This window comes from Sorex fumeus, unplaced genomic scaffold (assembly GCF_029834395.1).
Source record: "Sorex fumeus unplaced genomic scaffold, SorFum_2.1 ptg000063l, whole genome shotgun sequence".
In the NCBI taxonomy this organism is placed as follows: Eukaryota; Metazoa; Chordata; class Mammalia; order Eulipotyphla; family Soricidae; genus Sorex; species Sorex fumeus.
The window spans coordinates 78,180,961-78,199,122 of record NW_026606120.1 but is presented as its reverse complement, the minus strand read 5'-3'; the positions used below and the strand labels follow the sequence as shown (position 1 = coordinate 78,199,122).

Below are 18,162 nucleotides of genomic sequence, written 5' to 3'. Positions count from 1 at the left end.
GGAGGGAGGGTGGATGAAGAAGCCAGGTGGCCACATCTCCTGGGCACTGGTCATTCCCGCCCCACCCCCAAGGAAGGGCCGAGCCTGCAGTTGGCAGATGGAAGCCAAGCGCTCTGGGAAGTGAGCTACCTGTGGACCGGCGGGCCAGCGTCCCGACGTGGACGTTTGTGTCAAAGGCCCATTTCTTCCCACTGCGCCAGGCTTTCCTCGGCTGGGGAGAGTGGGTGAGCCCCGCCGGCCGAGCCCCTCCCAGAAGCCTCTCCGCCCAGGCGCTAGGGAAACAGCTGCAGAGAGTCAACAAACACTGTCTCCTCGCCTCTGTAGACACTGCAGCCCTGGCAGGGAAAGATAAGTCATTCCTGAGAGCTGAGAAGGGCGCGGAGGAGCCAGAGTCTTGCCACATTAGCTCTGGCCGCAGAGGAGGCGAGAACCCAGCCCATGCAGAGCAGGCGCGGGTGCCGATCCACAGAGGAATCACATCTGAGAAATGCTGCAGATAATCTGGGCAGCATTGAAAAAGAAGGTGGAGGGTCCGGAGCAATAGTACACGGAGGGGGCACTGGCCTTGCCCATGGCTGACCCGGGTCCGATCCCTAGCACTCCATATGGTCCCCTGAGCACCCCTGGGAGTTATTCCTGAGCACAGAGCCAGGAGTAACCCCTGAGCACCATAGGCCCAAAACAACAAAAGGTAGGGCCAGAGGGCTCGGACAGGGGCTCAGGAATTTGTCTGGCAGTTCCTAGCACCTGATGGCCTCTGGGCTCTGCCAGCTGCTGCTCTGGAGACCCCCAAGCACAGTCGGTGGCGGGCAGGAAATTCCCAGCCCCTCAGAACCCCAGCAGCAGCAGACAATGCTCAGGCCTGCGGACCAGCTGGCCAAGAATCACCAAGGAAAGGCTCGGGGAGGGTACTGCTCGCGAGGCCGAAATAAATGCGTTTAATCAGGGCCCATGCTCTGCAGGCAAGCGGGCAATGCCTCCCCTCTGACTCCCCACTTGGCATCCTGCAGGACTTAAGCTAAGCCCACCCGTTGAGCTGTGCTGGGCGTCTTCATAGTGTCACTTGACGGGGGAGGGTCCCTGGGGGCCTGTTTCTGTCCCATCTGTGTATGAGGATTCCATGCGCCCGAGGGCAGGAGGGACACCGTCCAGTCTGGGGAGGCTCGAAACCCCTGCCCGGCCCTGACCCAGAGCCACCTCTGACACCCCCACCCAGGTGCGTGTGGACATGTTCCGGGCAGAGGAGCTGACGGCGTGTGCAGGGCTGACGTCACCCAGGATCGTGCCTCTGTACGGAGCTGTGAAAGAAGGCCCGTGGGTCAACATCTTTATGGAACTGCTGGAAGGTAGGGGCCCCACCCACTTCTCCCTGACTTACTGCCAGGTTCCTGAATCTTCCCCAGTTGACCTTGGGCCCCAGACAATCCAATGTGTTTGTTTTGGGGCCACACCCGGCGGTGCTCAGGGCTGACCCCTGCTCTGAACTCAGGGATCACTCTTGGATGGGCTTGAGGCACCATAGGGGGTGCCGGGAATTGAGCCCCGGTCATACAAGGCAAGAGCCCTACCCCCTTGGACTGTCTCTCCGACTCCCATTGTCTGTTTTAGAACTCTGCAACCTTTTAACATGAGCAGGAAAGAATACCGTGGCCTTGCTCGGTGGCCGGGAGAGCGCCGTGCAGACTGGCCGTTGGTTTCCTAGGTGGCTCCCTGGGACAGCTGATAAAACAGAAGGGCTGTCTGCCGGAGGACCGCGCCCTCTACTACCTGGGCCAGGCCCTGGAAGGGCTGGAGTACCTGCACACACGCAGGGTCCTGCACGGAGATGTCAAGGGTGAGACGGGGCCCTTAGCCTGGTCCCCATGGCCCCTTCCCTGTCGCCCTGCATTCCTGCCCCTTCTTCCTGGCCTGCCATCAACTGCAGTAGCAGGACTGAGTCAGGCCACCAGTGCTGGGAATAGGGCCCTGAGCACCCCCAGCCTGGTACCTGTTTCCAGTGGGCACCCTGGGGAGGAAGTGGCAGCGGGGTGAAGGGGAGCCCCATGCTTCTGGCCTGCACTGCCAGCCTCCTCCCTCCCTCTGTGACTGAGGGCCCCGGGCAGCAACGGCCTTGGGGGTCAGCCAGCAGGCGGCGTCCCCAAAGGTTCGGCTCACCTGTTCTTCACCGGGGCCCTCACAGCTGACAACGTGCTCCTGTCCAGCGACGGGAGCCGCGCAGCCCTTTGCGACTTCGGCCACGCTGTGTGTCTGCAACCCGATGGCGTGGGGAAGGCCTTGCTCACAGGTGAGCCCCCACACCTCCCCAGCCACAGTGACCACAGGCAGCAGCTGCCCAGAGCAGCCGGCAGCGCCACTCACCGCTCCACCTTGCCCCGCTGTATTTCGGCGCCCACAGGCCGCTGCTGCCTGTCTGGCTTAAATGCCACGGTGTGCCAGGAACTTGTCTCTGAGTGTCAGGAGCTTGTCTGTGGAGGGGTGGGGGTGGGGGAGGAGCTTGTCTCTGGGAGTGTTGGGAGCTCATCTGTGTGTGTGTGTGTGTGTGTGTGTGTGTGTGTGTGTGTGTGTGTAGCTTGTCTGTATATGTAAGGAGCTTGTCTCTAAGTGTGTCAGGAACTCATCTGAGTGTGTCAGGAATTCCTTTCTGAGAGTGTCAGGAGCTCATCTGTATGTGTGTGTGTCAGGAGCTTGTCTGTATGTGTCAGGAGTTCCTCTCTGAGTGTCAGGAACTTGTCTTAGTATGTCAGGAGTTCGTCTGTGTGTATGTGTACGTGTCAGGAGCTCCTCTCTGAGAGTGTCGGGAGCTTGTGTGTGTGTGTGTGTGTGTGTGTGTGTGTGTGTGTGTGTGTGTGTCAGGAGCTCATCTGAGTATGTCAGGAGCTTATCTCTGAGTGTGTCAGGAGCTCATCTTTGTGTGTCAGGAGCTTGAGTGCGTGTCAAGAGCTCGTCTGTGTCAGGAGTTCATCTCTGTGTGTCAGGAGCTTGTGTGTGTGTGTGTGTGTGTGTCAGGAACTTGTCTGAGTGTGTCGGGAATTCGTCTGTGTGTGTGTCAGGAGCTGGTCTCTGAGCTTCCTGCTGCACAGACATAAAAGCTGAACCCCGCCCTGGGGTTCATGTCTCCACCCCAGATCTGACCTTCTCCCAGTGGCCCGAGACTCTGAAGCTAGAGAAAAGTTTAACATACATTACTCAGTCCACACCTCTTACAAGCTATTTGGCAACTACATAGTGAAATGGTAGAAAAGAGCAAGGAATAAATACCCTCAGCAATTCACCAATTCTCTTGCCCCAAGAGATAGTTGTAAATATTTAAGATCATTCTTTCCAGGTTGGTTTTCTTTTATATGTGTGTGTATATATACACATATACATATATATACATATATACATACACATATAGATATGCATATGTGTATGAATGGCATTATAACACAAATCCGTATTCTGTTTTTTCATTTATGCCACTAAGCTTAATTTCATATTAACCCAAGAAAAATAACCGTCAGCAAGTAGGTAATTCTGTTTGAGGCTGTGTCGGAGCTTTCCCTTGAGCTTGGAGACAGGCCACTTTCCGTGGATGTGGTTTTGATCTGTTCTGTGGGCCTCACGCATGAGCTGCTCCCCAGCTGAGCCACATCCCAGCCCCGACCTCCACTTCAAAATAACTTTAGTGGTTTTTTGCTTATTGTGAATGTCTTTTTTTTTTTTCTTATTTCTTGCAGAGGGCTTGAGCGATAGCACAGCGGTAGGGCATTTGCCTTGCGCTCAGCCAGCCCGGCCGAGCCGGGTTCGATTCCTCCGCCCCTCTCGGAGAGCCCAGCAAGCTACCGAGAGTATCTCGCCCACACGGCAAAGCCTGGCAAGCTATCCGTGACGTATTCAGTATGCCAAACACAGTAACAACAAGTCTTAAAAAATGGAGACGTTACTGGGCCCGCTCGAGCAAATCGATGAACAATGGGAGGACAGTGTTTGTTTTGTTTTGTTGTTTATTTCTTGCAGAAAATAAAGCTAAGCAAATAAGAACTATAAATCAACAAGGGAAAAAATGATTAGATTCTGCTATCAGTCTTTCAAATCTTATTCATATGCTGTTTTCTTTTTACTTACTGAAGTTTCAGGAACATTATACCATGGTATAACTTCAAATCTTTATGCCCAGATCCCTCCCCTCACCTTTTTTTTTCTTTTTTTTTGGGGGGGGGGCACACCCAGCGGTGCATAGGGGTTACTCCTGGCTCATGCACTCAGGAATTACTCCTGGCGGTGCTTGGGGGACCATATGAGATACTGGGAACAGAACCTGGGTTGGCCGTGTGCAAGGCAAATGCCTTACCCGCTGTGCTATGGCTCCAGCTCCTCGCCTTCTTTTTTTTTTTTAATGATGAGACCCACACCCCCGCGGTGCTCAGAACTTACTCCTGGCTCTGTGCTCAGGGAATCACTCCTGACAGGTCTCAGGGGACCATATGTGGTTCTGGAGATCAAATCCAGGTTGGGCACATGCAAGGCAAATGTCCCTCCCACTGTACTATTGCCCCGGCCCCTTCTCCCCCTTCTTAAAAAGAACTTGAAGGGTTGGTTGGATTCAGAGGACAGAGCCGAGTCTCAGATGTGACAGTTAAGCCGGTCTCAGCAAGGCTGCTGACCTCATTCCCCTGCCTTGGAGACTTCCTGTCTGAGAGTCTTTCAGAGCTCTTGTGAGAACTCAAAGGTCTAGAGCACATGCCTTTCCTGCAGGAGCCCCAGCTTTCCCTCCAGCCCCCTGGGGGCCCCTGAGCACTGACAGGAGCAGCCCCCTGCACAAGAGCCTAGTGTGGGGGAAAAAAATGTAAATCAGATTTAAAAAACTAATTCCTTGGAGCCTGAGAGATAGTACAGTGGGGAGGGTGGTTGCCTTGTCCATAACTGACCCTGGTTCCATCCCCCACACCATATACTGGCCCCCTGAGTCCTTCCAGGAGCCATCCCTGAGCACAGCACCAGGAGTAAGCCCCCCCAAAAACAAAATTAATTTTAAAAATTCAAAGTTTTTTCTTTTGGGGTTTCACACCTGGCAACGCTCAGGGGTTATTCCTGACTCTGCACTCAGGAATTGCTCCTGGTGGTGCTCAGAGGTACCATATGGGATGCTGGGGATCCAACCCGGGTCGGCTGCGTGCAAGGCAAACGCCCTCCATGCTGTGCTATCTCTCAGCCCCTAAAAGAAAGTTTTTAACAGACTAGCGCAGGGTTTCCCAGGAACTGTTGGGGGTCGCCCCGGCTGAGTCTTGTTCACGACTCCAAGTTCACGACTGACCTTTCTCCCTGGCCCTCTCAGGGGACTACATCCCTGGCACCGAGACCCACATGGCCCCAGAGGTGGTGATGGGCAAGGCCTGCGACGCCAAGGTGGACATCTGGAGCAGCTGCTGCATGATGCTGCACATGCTCAACGGCGTCCACCCCTGGACCCAGTACTTCCCCGGCCGGCTCTACCTCAAGGTGTGCAGCCGCGGCTGGCCAGCAGGGGGCGCCGGAGAGGCGGCGCCTCCCGTCCGTCGGAGCTTCTCGTCCCCCGCCAGGGGGGTGCAGATGGGGACAGTGTGCAAACCCGACCAAGTCACTTGTCACCTACCTCCAAGGGACCCAGAGGGAGGCCCAGGGGGTCAGCGCTCCTCAGGAGAGCGCAGGCCTCCCTCTAGCCGGCGCAGTGGGGAGGGGACAGGGGGCAGGGCCAGGTCCGGGAGGCGGGCCTCCCATGCTGCCTTTTGACCCCCCAGATTGCCCGCGAGCCCCCTCCGGTGCGGGAGATCCCCCCGTGCTGCGCCCCGCTGACGGCCCAGGCCATCCAGGAGGGCCTGAGGAAGGAGCCGGCGCACCGAGCATCCGCCGCGGAGCTGGGGGGCAAGGTCAGCCTGGCGCTGCAGCACGGTACGAGCCCGCGCTGGCCGGGGCACACCTGGCACATCTGTGGGGAGCAGCGGGGTGCACCTGGTGTCCCTTCCGGGGGGTATGGAGCGGCCAGAGCCCAGGAAGAAGCTCGGAGCTCACAGGGCCGCTGGGGTGGGGGGTGGAGCCAGGAGAGACCCCAACACCCGTGACTGCGAGTCGGGGTTGGTTCTGTTCGGGGGGCCTCAGCCAGGGATGCTCAGGGCCAGTGCTCAGGGGGCACCACGATGGGGTGTCGAGGGTCAGCCCCGCCCCGCCCCCAACCGTGCGCTCTCTCCAGCCCCAGTGAGTCTAAAGCCGCAGACCAGGAGACGGCCGGGGTGCCAGTGGGGCAGGGTGGAAGGAGGGAGTGCTCGCATGGCCCCCCAACAGCGAGGGGGTGGGCCCCGCCCCAGCTCCGGGCGCCCTCAGAGCTGCCCTGGGTCCTGCGCTTCCTGAAGGGGCGGGCGAGGGGGCTGGCCTGTCCGTTCCCGCGAGGCCCCTCCAGCGCCCCGCCCCCAACACCTCCCCTGTGCTCTCTCCTAGTGGGGGGTCTGAGGAGCCCGTGGAGGGGCGAGTTTAAAGAACCGAGATGCCCGCCGCCACTGCCAGCCGGCCGGCCACCACCCCCGGCCCCCTGTCACCACCCCCCGCAGGCCTCTCCCCCCGGGGAGCCCGTGTCAGGGGCGCCAGGATTGCAGCCCACTAAGGACACGCCGGACAGGGCCCCGAAGCTCCGGCCCCCTCTGCCCCCGGACCCCCCGGAGCGGAACAGATCTCCGAGCCCGCCCTGGGGCAACCAGGGCAAGGAGGAGCCGGGCACGTGGGAAGCCCAGCCTCTGTCCTCCCTGGGCCCTGCGCCCCCCAGGACCCCCAGCTCGCCCGAGCGGAAACCCACCTTGCCCGAGCAGGAATTACAGCAGCTGGAGCTCGGTAGGCCCCGCCCCACCCTGCCCCTACCCCTGCACCCCTCCATCTCTGCAGCAGCTGGAGCCCCATAGGCCCCGCCCCTGCGCCCCCCCATCCCTGCAGCAGCTGGAGCTCCGTAGGCCCCGCCCCACCCTGTCCACCCCACGCCTGCCCCCCACAGCCCCACCGGTCACCAGGTCACGGCCACCTCTTCCCCCGCAGAGCTGTTCCTCAGCAGCCTGTCACAGCCCTTCTCTCTGGAGGAGCAGGAGCAGATCCTGTCCTGCCTCAGCATCGACAGCCTCTCCCTGTCCGACGACAACGAGGTGAGGCGTCTGCCCCGGACCCACCGTCCAGCCTGGAGCGACCCCGTGTCGCCGCAGGAGGAGCATGGGGGATGGGAGCCTTCCTGCTGGCCAGGGACATCCACCCTGAGCCGGCGGCAGTGCCCTAGTCCCGGGCTGCCCTTGCCCAACCCTTGTCCCACGTGGGAGCAAGACTGGAGCAGCCGGGGACCACTGTCGTTTCAGAACCCCTCAAAAGCCTCGCAGAGCTCGCGGGACACACTGAGCTCAGGCGTGCACTCGTGGGGCAGCCAGGCAGACGTGCGCAGCTCCAGCTGGAACATGGTGCTGGCCCGGGGCCGCCCCGCTGACACCCCGAGCTACTTCAACGGTACAGCCCTGGCCCTGGCTGGGGTGGGTGGGGTGCTCAGTGGGCAGATGCTCTGGTCCCGGGGCTGCGGGGAGGCGGGGGGGCAGTGAAGCCTCTCTGAAGCTCAGCCTAGCGGGGAGAAGAGCGACTCTAGTGACCCCAGAGTCACGACCCTGGGCGGGAATGTTCCCGAAGGGGGAGGGGAGCTCAGGATACCTCAGCCCTCACCCCCCCAATCAGAAGTCAGTCGGACAAGGCCCTCTCCCTCACCGGGTGTGGAGCAGCTGGGTTGGGCATGGCTGATGCATCCGCTCCGCTGCCAGCCAGTGGTGCCGGGGCATAAGGCCCTCAGAGCACTCAGGCTGGGTGCAGGCCACGGACTCCCGCCAGCCAGCCCCCACTCACCAACCCCCCCCCCCCCCAGGAGTCAGAGTCCAGATACAGTCTCTGAGTGGCGAGCACCTGCACATCCGGGACTTCCACGGGGTCAAAGTGGGGGACATCGCCAAGGGCATCAGCGGTCAGGTACGTGGGCAGGGATGGGGCTGAGCCCAGAGGCCAGGGGCCCAGCCCTGCTCAGCAGAGAAGAAACGGGCCCCGAGAGAATGCTGGCCTCGGGTAACCCCCTGCCAGGGTCTCTTGGCCAGGTCACCAATACTGACAGAGGAGGGAAGGGGTCCCCCAGAACTAGGGGGTCACTTGGATCCCTCCCGAGGGACACACAGGGGGAGAGCCAAGACCCTGGGTGGTCTGCCTGGCCCCTCTGTGCTGGTCTCAGAGCCGGGTTTGCTCTGCCCCCAGATCCCAGCTGCTGCCTTCAGCTTGGTGGCCAAGGACGGGCAGCCTGTGAGCTATGACATGGAGGTGCCCGACTCGGGCATCGACCTGCGCTGCACCCTAGCGCCCGACAGCAGCTTCGCCTGGAGTTGGAGAGTCAAGCACGGGCAACTGGAGAACAGGCCCTAGCCCAGCCCGTATACCACTCACTCTCCACCTGAGCAGACCTGCCTCCAAGCCCCGGGGACAGTCCCGGGGGCAGCTGTCCTGGCATCTGGGGCGCCCACCTGGGGAGCCATACAGGCTGAACCCTGCTGCAGCCGGCGGCCAAGGTGTCGTCAGTGAAACGGTTCTCAGAGCCCAGGCCGCTGAGCGAGGCTGCCCCTGCCCCTGGCCGGCCCTCAGTGCCCGGACCCAGCACTGGGTAACAGGCCAGTGGCGAGGGAGGGCCCGGCAGACAGAGGTGCTCACACCCCCACACACACACCAGCTTCCCGGGCCCAGCCCTGCCCTGGCCACGGGCGCTGCCCACTGCACTTTACACCCCGATGACCTCAAAGCACTTTCACAGTCGCCCTCCGGGAGGGCGGGGGGCTCCGTGTGAGCAGGACTAGGCCGGGAGACAGTGTGAAGAGACCCGGCGGCTCTCCCTACGTGACCCCTCGAGATGCCCCCCGCGGCCTGCCCCCAGGTTGCCAATCAGGACTCAATGTAGCATTAAATCAACTGTGAATCGTGGGGGGGCACTGGCCTGTTTGTCTCGGTTCCTGGGGCGAGGGGCGCCCCCTGGGAGTCCTCCCTGCGGGGTCCTCCTCCCCACGCCTGGCCAGGACTGTTCCCGCCCAGCCGCACTGCCCTGCGGGGACCAACACCCCCCCCCCCCCCCAGCAGATGACAGCTGGGCACGCCCCAGCCATCCCTACTCTGGCCCAGCCACTTTCGCCCTGCCTTGGATGAAGCGAGTGAAATCCGCAGGGTGCCCTTCCCACCACCGCCCCCCCATCTCCCCACCCCCACCCCGCAGGGGTGTCTCCAGGCCTCCGGGCTGCCTGCTTTCACTGGTTAGGCAAGAAAGCACAGTGGCCACAGGGCAGCCCCTGGTCAGCACAGCCAAGGTTGGGGGGGGCCACAGCCTTGCCACTGACCAGGCACCCACAGGCCAGCTGTATGCCACAGCCCAGCATCAGTGTCCCATCCTGTCCCGCAACCCCTCAGTGCCAGCTCCTGTCCCCAAGACCCAATCTCTAGGGCCCAGAGCTGAATGCGGGCACTGCTCCAGGCCGCCGGGGTGCAGGGCCTGGGCATGGATGGAACCAAATGCCAGGAATGGTCTGGCCTGGCTTCTACTGTTCTGCACAAATACCTGTATACCTTGGGGGGCCAAGACAGCAAAACCAGCAGGTGCTGGGGTCCTCAGGGCACCCGACCCAGCGCCAACACTCAGCAGTTCCTTGCCAAAATCTCTACTGCCCATGGCAGGTTCCTCCAGCACAGCCCCCTGCCCTGAGCCAGCATCGGGGGGCTCTTGAAAGCACGGCTCCAACTGCCTTCTCGCCTCAGGGCCCCCACCAGCGCAGGGACAGCAGCCCCAGATCACCCCTGGGAAACTCGGGCCAGCTCTGTGCACTCCGGGCTGCGGCCATCTCATGAATTTCAAACTGCAGATTGTCTCCCGGTCACATCCTGCCATCTCTGATAGATGCTTGGAACAACCACAGGGAGTGACTGTCTGCTTTATAGATGCTCACTGAGTGCTTCCCTGGTGTTTCTCTCCCTTAACCCCTGAGCAGGGATTTTTGCCCTGCAGAGCCTCACCGACATGGGGGTCCTCTTCTCCAGACCCCCTCACCCCAGAGACCAGGGCCAGCATCAAACACTAGCCATGAGACCCCCCCGAGCAGCTTCCGAACCCCCCTCTTGTGCACATCCGGGGCTAACAGATTTCATGCGGACATCTGCAGTCTCCTGCGAGGCTCAGCATGGCCCGTCCTGGCTTGGGAAGAGCAGGAAAGGTGGACCCCTAGTCCAGCCCAGAGGAGAAGACCCTGGACGTAGAGACAGGACTGGCTCGCAGGAATAGGATTTTGCCATAAAGAGACTCGGGGGGGGGGGGTGCGGGGCAGAGAGGGCTGGAGCAATAGCACAGCGGGTAAGGTGTTTGCCTTCCACCCAGCTGACCCAGGTTCAATTCCCAGCATCCCATATGATCCCCTGAGCCCCGCCAAGAGTGATTCCTGAGTGCAAAACCAGGAATAACCCCTGTGTATCACTGGGTGTGACCCAAAAAGAAAAGAAAAATAAGAGATTATTGGTTCCAGGGGCTGCTCTACAAGGACAATGAGCCACAGAAGTCAGTGCCATGCTCAGGGGTAGCCAGGCTGCCCCAAGGTCTTGCTATAGGCGTGACAGGCCAGTCAGGACACACCAGGCAGGACCTTGAGGCCAGCACTTGGCCATATCTTGGAGGCTGGTGGGGACCAGGGGCTCCTGGAGATGCCCAGGCCAAGGGAGCTGGTTTCCAGGGCCTAGCCAGGCACACTCAGCCCTCAGTGCTTAGCTGGTACCAGTCAGACATCCTTGAAGGTGGTGGCCTGGGGCCTCAGGACAGCCAGGAGGTTGCTTGCTTTGCATTAACTGACCCCGGTTCAATCCCCAACATCCCATAGGATGGGTCAGGAGTGATTCCTGAGTGCGAGCCAGGACATAACCCCTGAGCGCCACCGGGTGTGGCCCTGGGGTTGGTCCTGGTATCTTCCCCAGGCCCATCCGGTGAGGCCCTGAGGCCCCAGCAGGCAGCTCTTATCACTGGGTCTGGGCACCAAACCACCAGGCCCACACCACAGGGCTGCTTTAAAGGGCAGCAGAGGCTACACCCGAGATTGGCAGGTGAGAGGGATACACGAGAACCCATCTCTGCACGGGCCTAAGGGGCCCCCAAAGCCAGCCTGTGCCAGGGACCGGAGAGCCACGGCAAACGCCCGCACACCCACCTTCCTCTGATAGGGGGCTGCAGGAAGGGCCTCAAGCCCAGAGCCAAGGGCTGGAGTCCGGAAGGGCTCCAGGAAGAGGTGAGCCCTGAGTATTATCACAACAGGAAACAAGGAACATTCCAGAGCCAGGAGTGCTCCGCCAAGACAGAGAATCTGAGTGTTTTGAGCAAGGTGAACTGAGGTCCCTCTAGGGAGCAATGTGCAGTTGCTGATGGGAATTTCAGTCTGAACATGAAAAGCAGGAAAAGAGACTGGGTGGGCTGCAATGTCACAGCACTAGGGCCCTGCCTGCTTGCCTGGCCTGTGTGAGGTCCTGGGTTCAATCCCTACCCCTGACCCCCCCCCAAAATAATAATGATAAGATTGGGGGCTAGGGGCCAAAGCAATACTACAGTGAGTAGGACACTTGCATGTGGACACCCTGAGTTTGATCCCCAGCATCCCAAGGGGTCCTCCAAGCACCGGGAATAGTTTTTGAGTGCAGAACCAGGAGTAAACCCTGAGCACTGCCAGGTGTGGCCCAAGTCAAACAAAAAGACTAGGAGCTAGGGAGAGAGCTAAGAGGGGGCAGTGGGGTACACACCGTATGCGTGAGCCTGCTTCCCACCTGGTCCTCAGGAGCACCAGCCCCAAACACCAGGCTGAGAGCTGGGCCTCTGAGCACTGCCAGAGGAACACCTGGGGAAAGAAAAGCGGAGTTGAGGTGGGTGGGTTGGCAGGGGGCCCTCAGCAGTGAGCACCCTGGGCTGGACCACAGAGACGAGCACCACGAACGTATCTGAGAGCTGATGGCACCATCCCTGTCACCGCACTTCAGGGCCAGCGCGACCCCACATCAGTCAGGGCATTTGCCTCACACACAGCCGACCAGGTTTGATTCCCGGCATCCCAGATGGTCCCCTGATCAGGAGTGACCCCTGAGTGCAGAGCCAGGAGTAAGCCCTGAGCACCACCGGGTGTGGCCCCCAAACAAAACAAGTTCAGGGACTGTCCCCCGAGCCCAGCACTTGGGGCACTTTCCTTGTGCCAAGGCCCCTCAAGCCCCACCAGGAGTCCTGGTGGGCTGAGTAAGCCCTGAGCCCTGAGCATGGCTGGGTATGGCAAAAAAAAAATTTCAAAGAGCCTTTTTGGGGGGAGGATTCTCCCAAGCGGTGTTCAAGGGATCCCATGGGTGATTCAATCAGGCAGTGATTCAGCAGAAGGACCCGAGGACACAACACTGCTCAGGCTTCACAGTGCTGGACAGCCCCAGCACGGGGCTCAGGGCCCTCTGGGTGGGGAGGAGCACTCCTGGAGGGCTGGGGGTGGGGGCGGGCATAGGGACACCAGGGACTGATTCTGCAGCATGTAGACAAGTACCTTGTCCTCTGGACCTTCCCTCCAGCCCCTCCTGAGTGTTTTTGCTTTTGGGGTCACACCAGCGATGCACACGGGTTACTCCTGGCTCTGCACTCAGGAATTACTCCTGGCGGTGCTCGGGGGAACCATATGGGATGCTGTGGGGATTAAACCCGGGTCGGCCACATGCAAGGCAAACGCCCTACCCGCTATAGCTCCAACTCCCCCCCCCCGCCCCCGCCCTGAGTGTTTCTGAAGGAGTGTAGACTGGGAGCGCTGCTCTCAGCTCTAAGGGGGCAGTGCTGGCCAAGCCCAGGGTCCTCAGCCTCCGTGCCTGGCCTCCCGCCAGAACTCAGCAGCGCCTTGTGGCTCTATCAGAGCAGCACCCTGTGGTTAGGGCTGCAACGAGCGATGAAACACCAGGCTCAGCCTCCCTGCTCGCAGCAACCACATCGGTCTCATCCGAGCTGTTTCTCAGCAGCTACTTGTTCTTTTTTTTTTCTTTTTTAATCTCTTGCGGTGCTCAGGATGGAGCCCAGGGCCTCCCCCACGCCAGCTCGGAGCCGCATCCCCAGCCCTTGTTGCTTTCTTAGCGCTCCAAGCTGGCCCTGCTCTAATGCCCTCCCCCCCCGGCACCCTGCATCTGCTCTTGCCTTTGCACGTCACGTCTCCATTTCTCATTGCTGCTACACTGCATCGCCTGGCACTCCCCTGTACTAGCTCTCCGGTTCCCGATATTTGTATTCTTTAAATATCAAGATTATTTGCATGGTCCCATAATCACACCCCCACCTTCCAAATTTCATCTCCACTGATTTCTACAAGTTAAAAGTCAACAGACAGGATTTGTAGGGCCAGAGCGACAGTACAGAGGGTAGGATGCTGGCCTTGCATGCACCATAGGCACCCCATAGGGTCCCCTGAGCCCACTAGGGGTGATCCCAGAACACAGAGCCAGGAGTGAGCCCTGAGCACCGCCAGGTGTGGCTAAAAACACAAAATTTGTTTTTTTTTTTTAAAATAGATTTGTAGTATAGTGACCAGATAGCCACTGGTCTATCCAGTGCCACCATCGTCAATGTCCTCTCTCCCTTGTCCTCATTGGTTTTCTCATGCCTGTGTCTTGGCTGACCTCTGTTCTCTTGGGGCTCTGTTCTGTGGCACCCTGCTGCCCCCCATTCCCCAGCCGCCACCCAACCAGACCACCACCACCACCAGCACTCCAGCACTCCATGCCTTCCTAGGTGGGCCCACCGTGATGCTTTCCTTCCTGGTTCTCTTATTTAGTTTCCCTCTGCATATCCTCAAGTGGCATCTAGAGAGAGCAAGAGCGCGAGAGTAAGCCTTCTAAGCCTCTCTTCTGAAATGGCAGGGTGCCCACAGAGAAGCCTTAGGTTAAAGCACTTTTTCCGGACCCAGGAATACAGAAGAGATGCTGCAGGTGTGTGAGGCCCTGGGTGTGCTCCCCAGCACTGCAGAATAAAATAAGGGCTTGAAGAAATGGTTCAAAGGTTGGTGCACACACTTTGCACACAGGAGGCCCGGGATCCCCACACCTCAGGGTTCACTGAGCACCACCAGGAACGACCCCACACACGGAACCAGGAGTAGTTCCCAAACACTGCTAGGTTTGGCACAAAAAAAAAATTTAAAAAACGTTCCTGATTCTTTTTGTTACTTGTTTGGGAGTCACACCCAACGATGCTCAGGGATTTCTCCTGGCTCTGTGCTCAGGGATAACTCCTGGAAGGCTTGGGGGACCATATAGGATGCTGGGGATCGAACCCAGGTCAGTTGTGTCCAAGGCACACACCCTACCTGCTGTATTATTGCTCCAACCCCTCTAACTCTCTTAAAAATGTATCTTAGTCTTGTTTTATGGCTGCCAGATGTGTTGGTGAACGTTGTCATCTGCAGAAATCCGAAAATAGAAGTTTGGGGGGATTTTCCCCCACTTCCCTTGGTTGCTGCTGCAGTGACTGAGAATCTCACAAGCTGGTCGGGGGTGTTCCCTGGGGAAGCCCTAATGGCGGTGCTTGCCTATGTGCCCACCAGGGGGCGCCCCCTCGGTTGTGTTGTTCATGAATGTGGTTGGCGTCTCACTGGGGTTTGCTCACGTGAGCCCTGACCAACACAGGGCGTGGCCCCAAAACAAAACTAAACAGATGTGCAAGTGCCACAGCGATAGACATGAGTCCCAGTCACTGCAACCACAATGACAACAACAAAGGAGAAGAAAATAGAACAGTGCAAAAAATAGGAGGGGGGGTGGAGTGATAATACAGCCCTGAGCACAACCAGGTTGGCCCCCCAAAAACTTGTAGATCAGGGCCAGAGGGATAGTACAGTGGGCATGGCACTTGCCTTGCACACGACTGACCTGGGTTCAATCCAATATGATCCTTTGAGCACCACCAGGCGTGATCCTTGAGTGCAGAGCCAGGAGTAAGCCCTGAGCACTGCAAGGTGTGTCCGAAAACTCAGGTAAAAGAAAGGAAGTAGATCAGTGGAATAGCCCCACATCTGTTTTTCAGAAGTGAATTTGTAATTAACCTATTCCCACGAAGAAACTCAAGCCCCATGTTCCTCCATCTCCCTTGTGAGGTCTACCAAACGCAGGTGAGGTTGATTAGCCTGGGCCTGGAGTTTCATGGGAAGTTTGTCAGTAAAAAACACCAACCTTAAGGGCCAGAATGATAGTGCAATGTGTAGGGCACTTGCCTTGCTTACAACTGTCCTGGGTTCAATCCCCAGCAACCCATGTGGTCCCATGAGCATGGCCAACGTGACCCTTGAGCTCAGGGGTGAACCCAGAGTATGACCAGGTAAAACACAAAAGCAGTATTGTTTATCAATGCTCTTTGAGGAAACTGACGTGGCACTTCCCCGCTTTTCCATGAGAACAGCACTGCCTACCCTGGACACACTGAGACATCACAGCTGCCAATACACCTCGTGAATACATGACAGCTCCTCCCCCCAAATGTAGGTGACCCAGGTGGGTAGTGTATAAAGTCAATACATCATGATCAAATAAGATTTCATCATGCAAATAAGGTTTGATTTTTTTTTTCTTTTTGGGCCACACCCAGCGATGCACAGGGGTTACTCCTGGTTCATGCACTCAAGAATTACTCCTGGTGGTGCTCAGGGGACCATATGGGATGCTGGGAATCGAACCTGGGTTGGCCATGTGCAAGGCAAATGCCCTACCCGCTGTGCTATCACTCCGGCCCCAAGGTTTGATCTTGTACTGGGGTTGGGTTAACATTTTTAAAAGATTGGTATCTTGAGGCTGAAGCAATAGCACAGTGGGTAGGGCGTTTGCCTTGCACACATCCGACCTGGGTTCGATTCCCTGCATCTCATATGGTCCCCCAAGCACCGCCAGGAGTAATTCCTGAGTGCATGAGCCAGGAGTAACCCCTGTGCATTGCCGGGTGTGCCCCCCCCAAAAAAATTGATATCTTGAGAGAGCTCCAGGGGTTAATCACTTGTGACCCAGGTTTGAATCCTTGGCACCACATAGAAGCCCAGAAAACAACCCCCAGGAGTCACTCCTGAGCCCAGAGGCAAGAATATCTCCCGAGCACCCCAGGGTGCTGCCCAAATAACCCCCAATAAAAATCAACTTCTTGAGCCAGGGAGATAGCACAAGTCATGCTTGGGGCAACCCCAGAGAAGGCCTGGAGAGCCAGCAAATATGTGGGTGCTAGGAAGTGGGGAGCAAGACCTGCCTCCTCACCCCTCCTGCAAATGGGGCTGAAGAAGGTCCCGAGATGGGAGCTGGAGCAGACACATGTGCCCCAGGACCCCACTGCCATAGGAAGCTGACACAGGCCGAAGTGATAGGTCAGCAGGGAGGGCGCTTGCCTTGCATGTTTCTGATCTGGGTTCGATCCCCAGCACCCTATATTATGGTCCCCTGAACATGCCAGAAATGATCCCTGAGTGCAGAGCCAGGAGTAAGGCCTGAGTACTGCCAGGTAAGGGGGGGAGGGGGAGGAGGAAGAGGCATGGGGTTGGCTCAGCTGGCTGGCATAGGTAGGTAGGCAGCTGGGGTGGGGCATGGGGCAGGCTTTGAGGCCTCTGACCCCCTCATGACCTCATAAAGGCTACTGGAAAGCAGATTCCGATGGCCCTGGCTCCCGTGCCAGGCTGGAGATGGTACTGGGACACATGGAGGGTGAGCATGCCAGGGAAGGGCGAAGGGTCCACAGGGGCAGGGTCTTTAGAAGGGCCCACCCTCAAGGTGGCAGTGCCCAGGCAGCTGACTGCCTGGCTGGCCACAGCCCAGGAATCCTGTCAGCCAAACAAGAGGAGACAAGGCAGGCGCCACAGCTCAGCACTGGCTCCCTAAGCACCTCCACGCTCGCTCTCTCCCTCCTCCCTCCCTCTCTCTCCTTCCATCCCTCCCTCTTCTCTCTCCCTCTCCTTCTCTCTCCTTCTCTCTCTCTTTCTTTCTCTCTCTCAGAACTCAGGGCCAAACACCATGAAGAGGGAGTTCATTATTGCTGAAAATCCATTTTTAGCCATCCATACCACTTCCCCTGAGAAATACCACAAGAGGCCCAGTACAGAGACCCCAGGGCAGCCCTGGCTGCATAGTTTCGCGCAGATGCTCGCCTGGCTGCAGGAAGGCTCCTTAGCTCAATGTTTTAGGAATGCCACCCCCATTCTTTAGCTCCACAGCCCCCCAGCCCCAGAGGCCGCTTCACCTCCATCCTGTTCCTCCCACATCAATCCTGTCTGTCTAGGCCTCAGTTCATGCAGGACTCATGGGGAAGCTGCAGAGGGTTCTTAGATGGGGACATGGTGGTCCCCCATGTCCTAAGGCCAGGGACTCACTGGGTTCAGCTGGGGACACCCTCCTGGGCTGGAAGAGGCCGGAAGTATCTGAGGGAATTGTCCTGCATCTCTGGGGACAGTCTAGCATGGGGAAAGTATCCAGGGCATGAAAGGGACCTGGCTTCCAGTAGGCATGTCACAGCCTCGAAGATGGAGGGGCCAGGGACACAGCAGGGCCGTTCAGAGGCACATGTGTGGAACTAGGACCTGGGTTTGAACCCCACCAAATATTACCAGTTATATCCCTGGAGGCCCCTGAGCAGCACGGATTGGGGTGCCTGAGCAGCACCAATTCTAGGGTCTCAGCCTTGAGCAGTCCAGCCAGATTGCTGGGAACTGCCCTTGGGTACCACTTGAGAACCAGAGGGGGGTGGGAATGTGCAAAAGGAACAAAAGATGTGGAGAAGAGCTATGGGCACCAGAACACTAACATGGGTGATCAGATATGCGTGCACACATGTATGCCACTGCCACAACACATGCACACATATGGCTTTGGGCCACACACATATACGCACATACATGCACACATGCTCACCCATGCACAGATGTGCTCACATGTGCATGCACACACATGTGCACGTGTGTTCACACATGCAAATATGTGCACGTGTGCATGCATGCTCATATGTGCATGCACATGAGCTCACAAGGGCACACATGTACACGGACCTGCACATCCGCACATACTTGCGCTCACGTGCACCCTGGTGGCTGGACCACAGTCATGTGGGCGGTG

The 18,162-nt window shown here is 58.4% G+C and overlaps 1 protein-coding gene across 1 annotated transcript in view; it reads left to right on the top strand.

The window, feature by feature from the left end:
* MAP3K14 (mitogen-activated protein kinase kinase kinase 14) overlaps nt 1-8,463 on the top strand; it is a 39,550-nt gene extending 31,087 nt beyond the window's left edge. The window contains exons 7-16 of the mRNA XM_056126717.1: nt 1,217-1,346; nt 1,703-1,834; nt 2,180-2,284; nt 5,318-5,481; nt 5,760-5,910; nt 6,454-6,840; nt 7,039-7,142; nt 7,347-7,491; nt 7,895-7,995; nt 8,272-8,463. Of these exons, the coding sequence (XP_055982692.1) occupies nt 1,217-1,346; nt 1,703-1,834; nt 2,180-2,284; nt 5,318-5,481; nt 5,760-5,910; nt 6,454-6,840; nt 7,039-7,142; nt 7,347-7,491; nt 7,895-7,995; nt 8,272-8,436 (1,584 nt within the window). The 3' untranslated portion in view covers nt 8,437-8,463. The remainder of the gene's footprint in view (nt 1-1,216; nt 1,347-1,702; nt 1,835-2,179; nt 2,285-5,317; nt 5,482-5,759; nt 5,911-6,453; nt 6,841-7,038; nt 7,143-7,346; nt 7,492-7,894; nt 7,996-8,271) is intronic.
* The last annotated feature ends 9,699 nt before the right edge of the window (nt 8,464-18,162 follow it).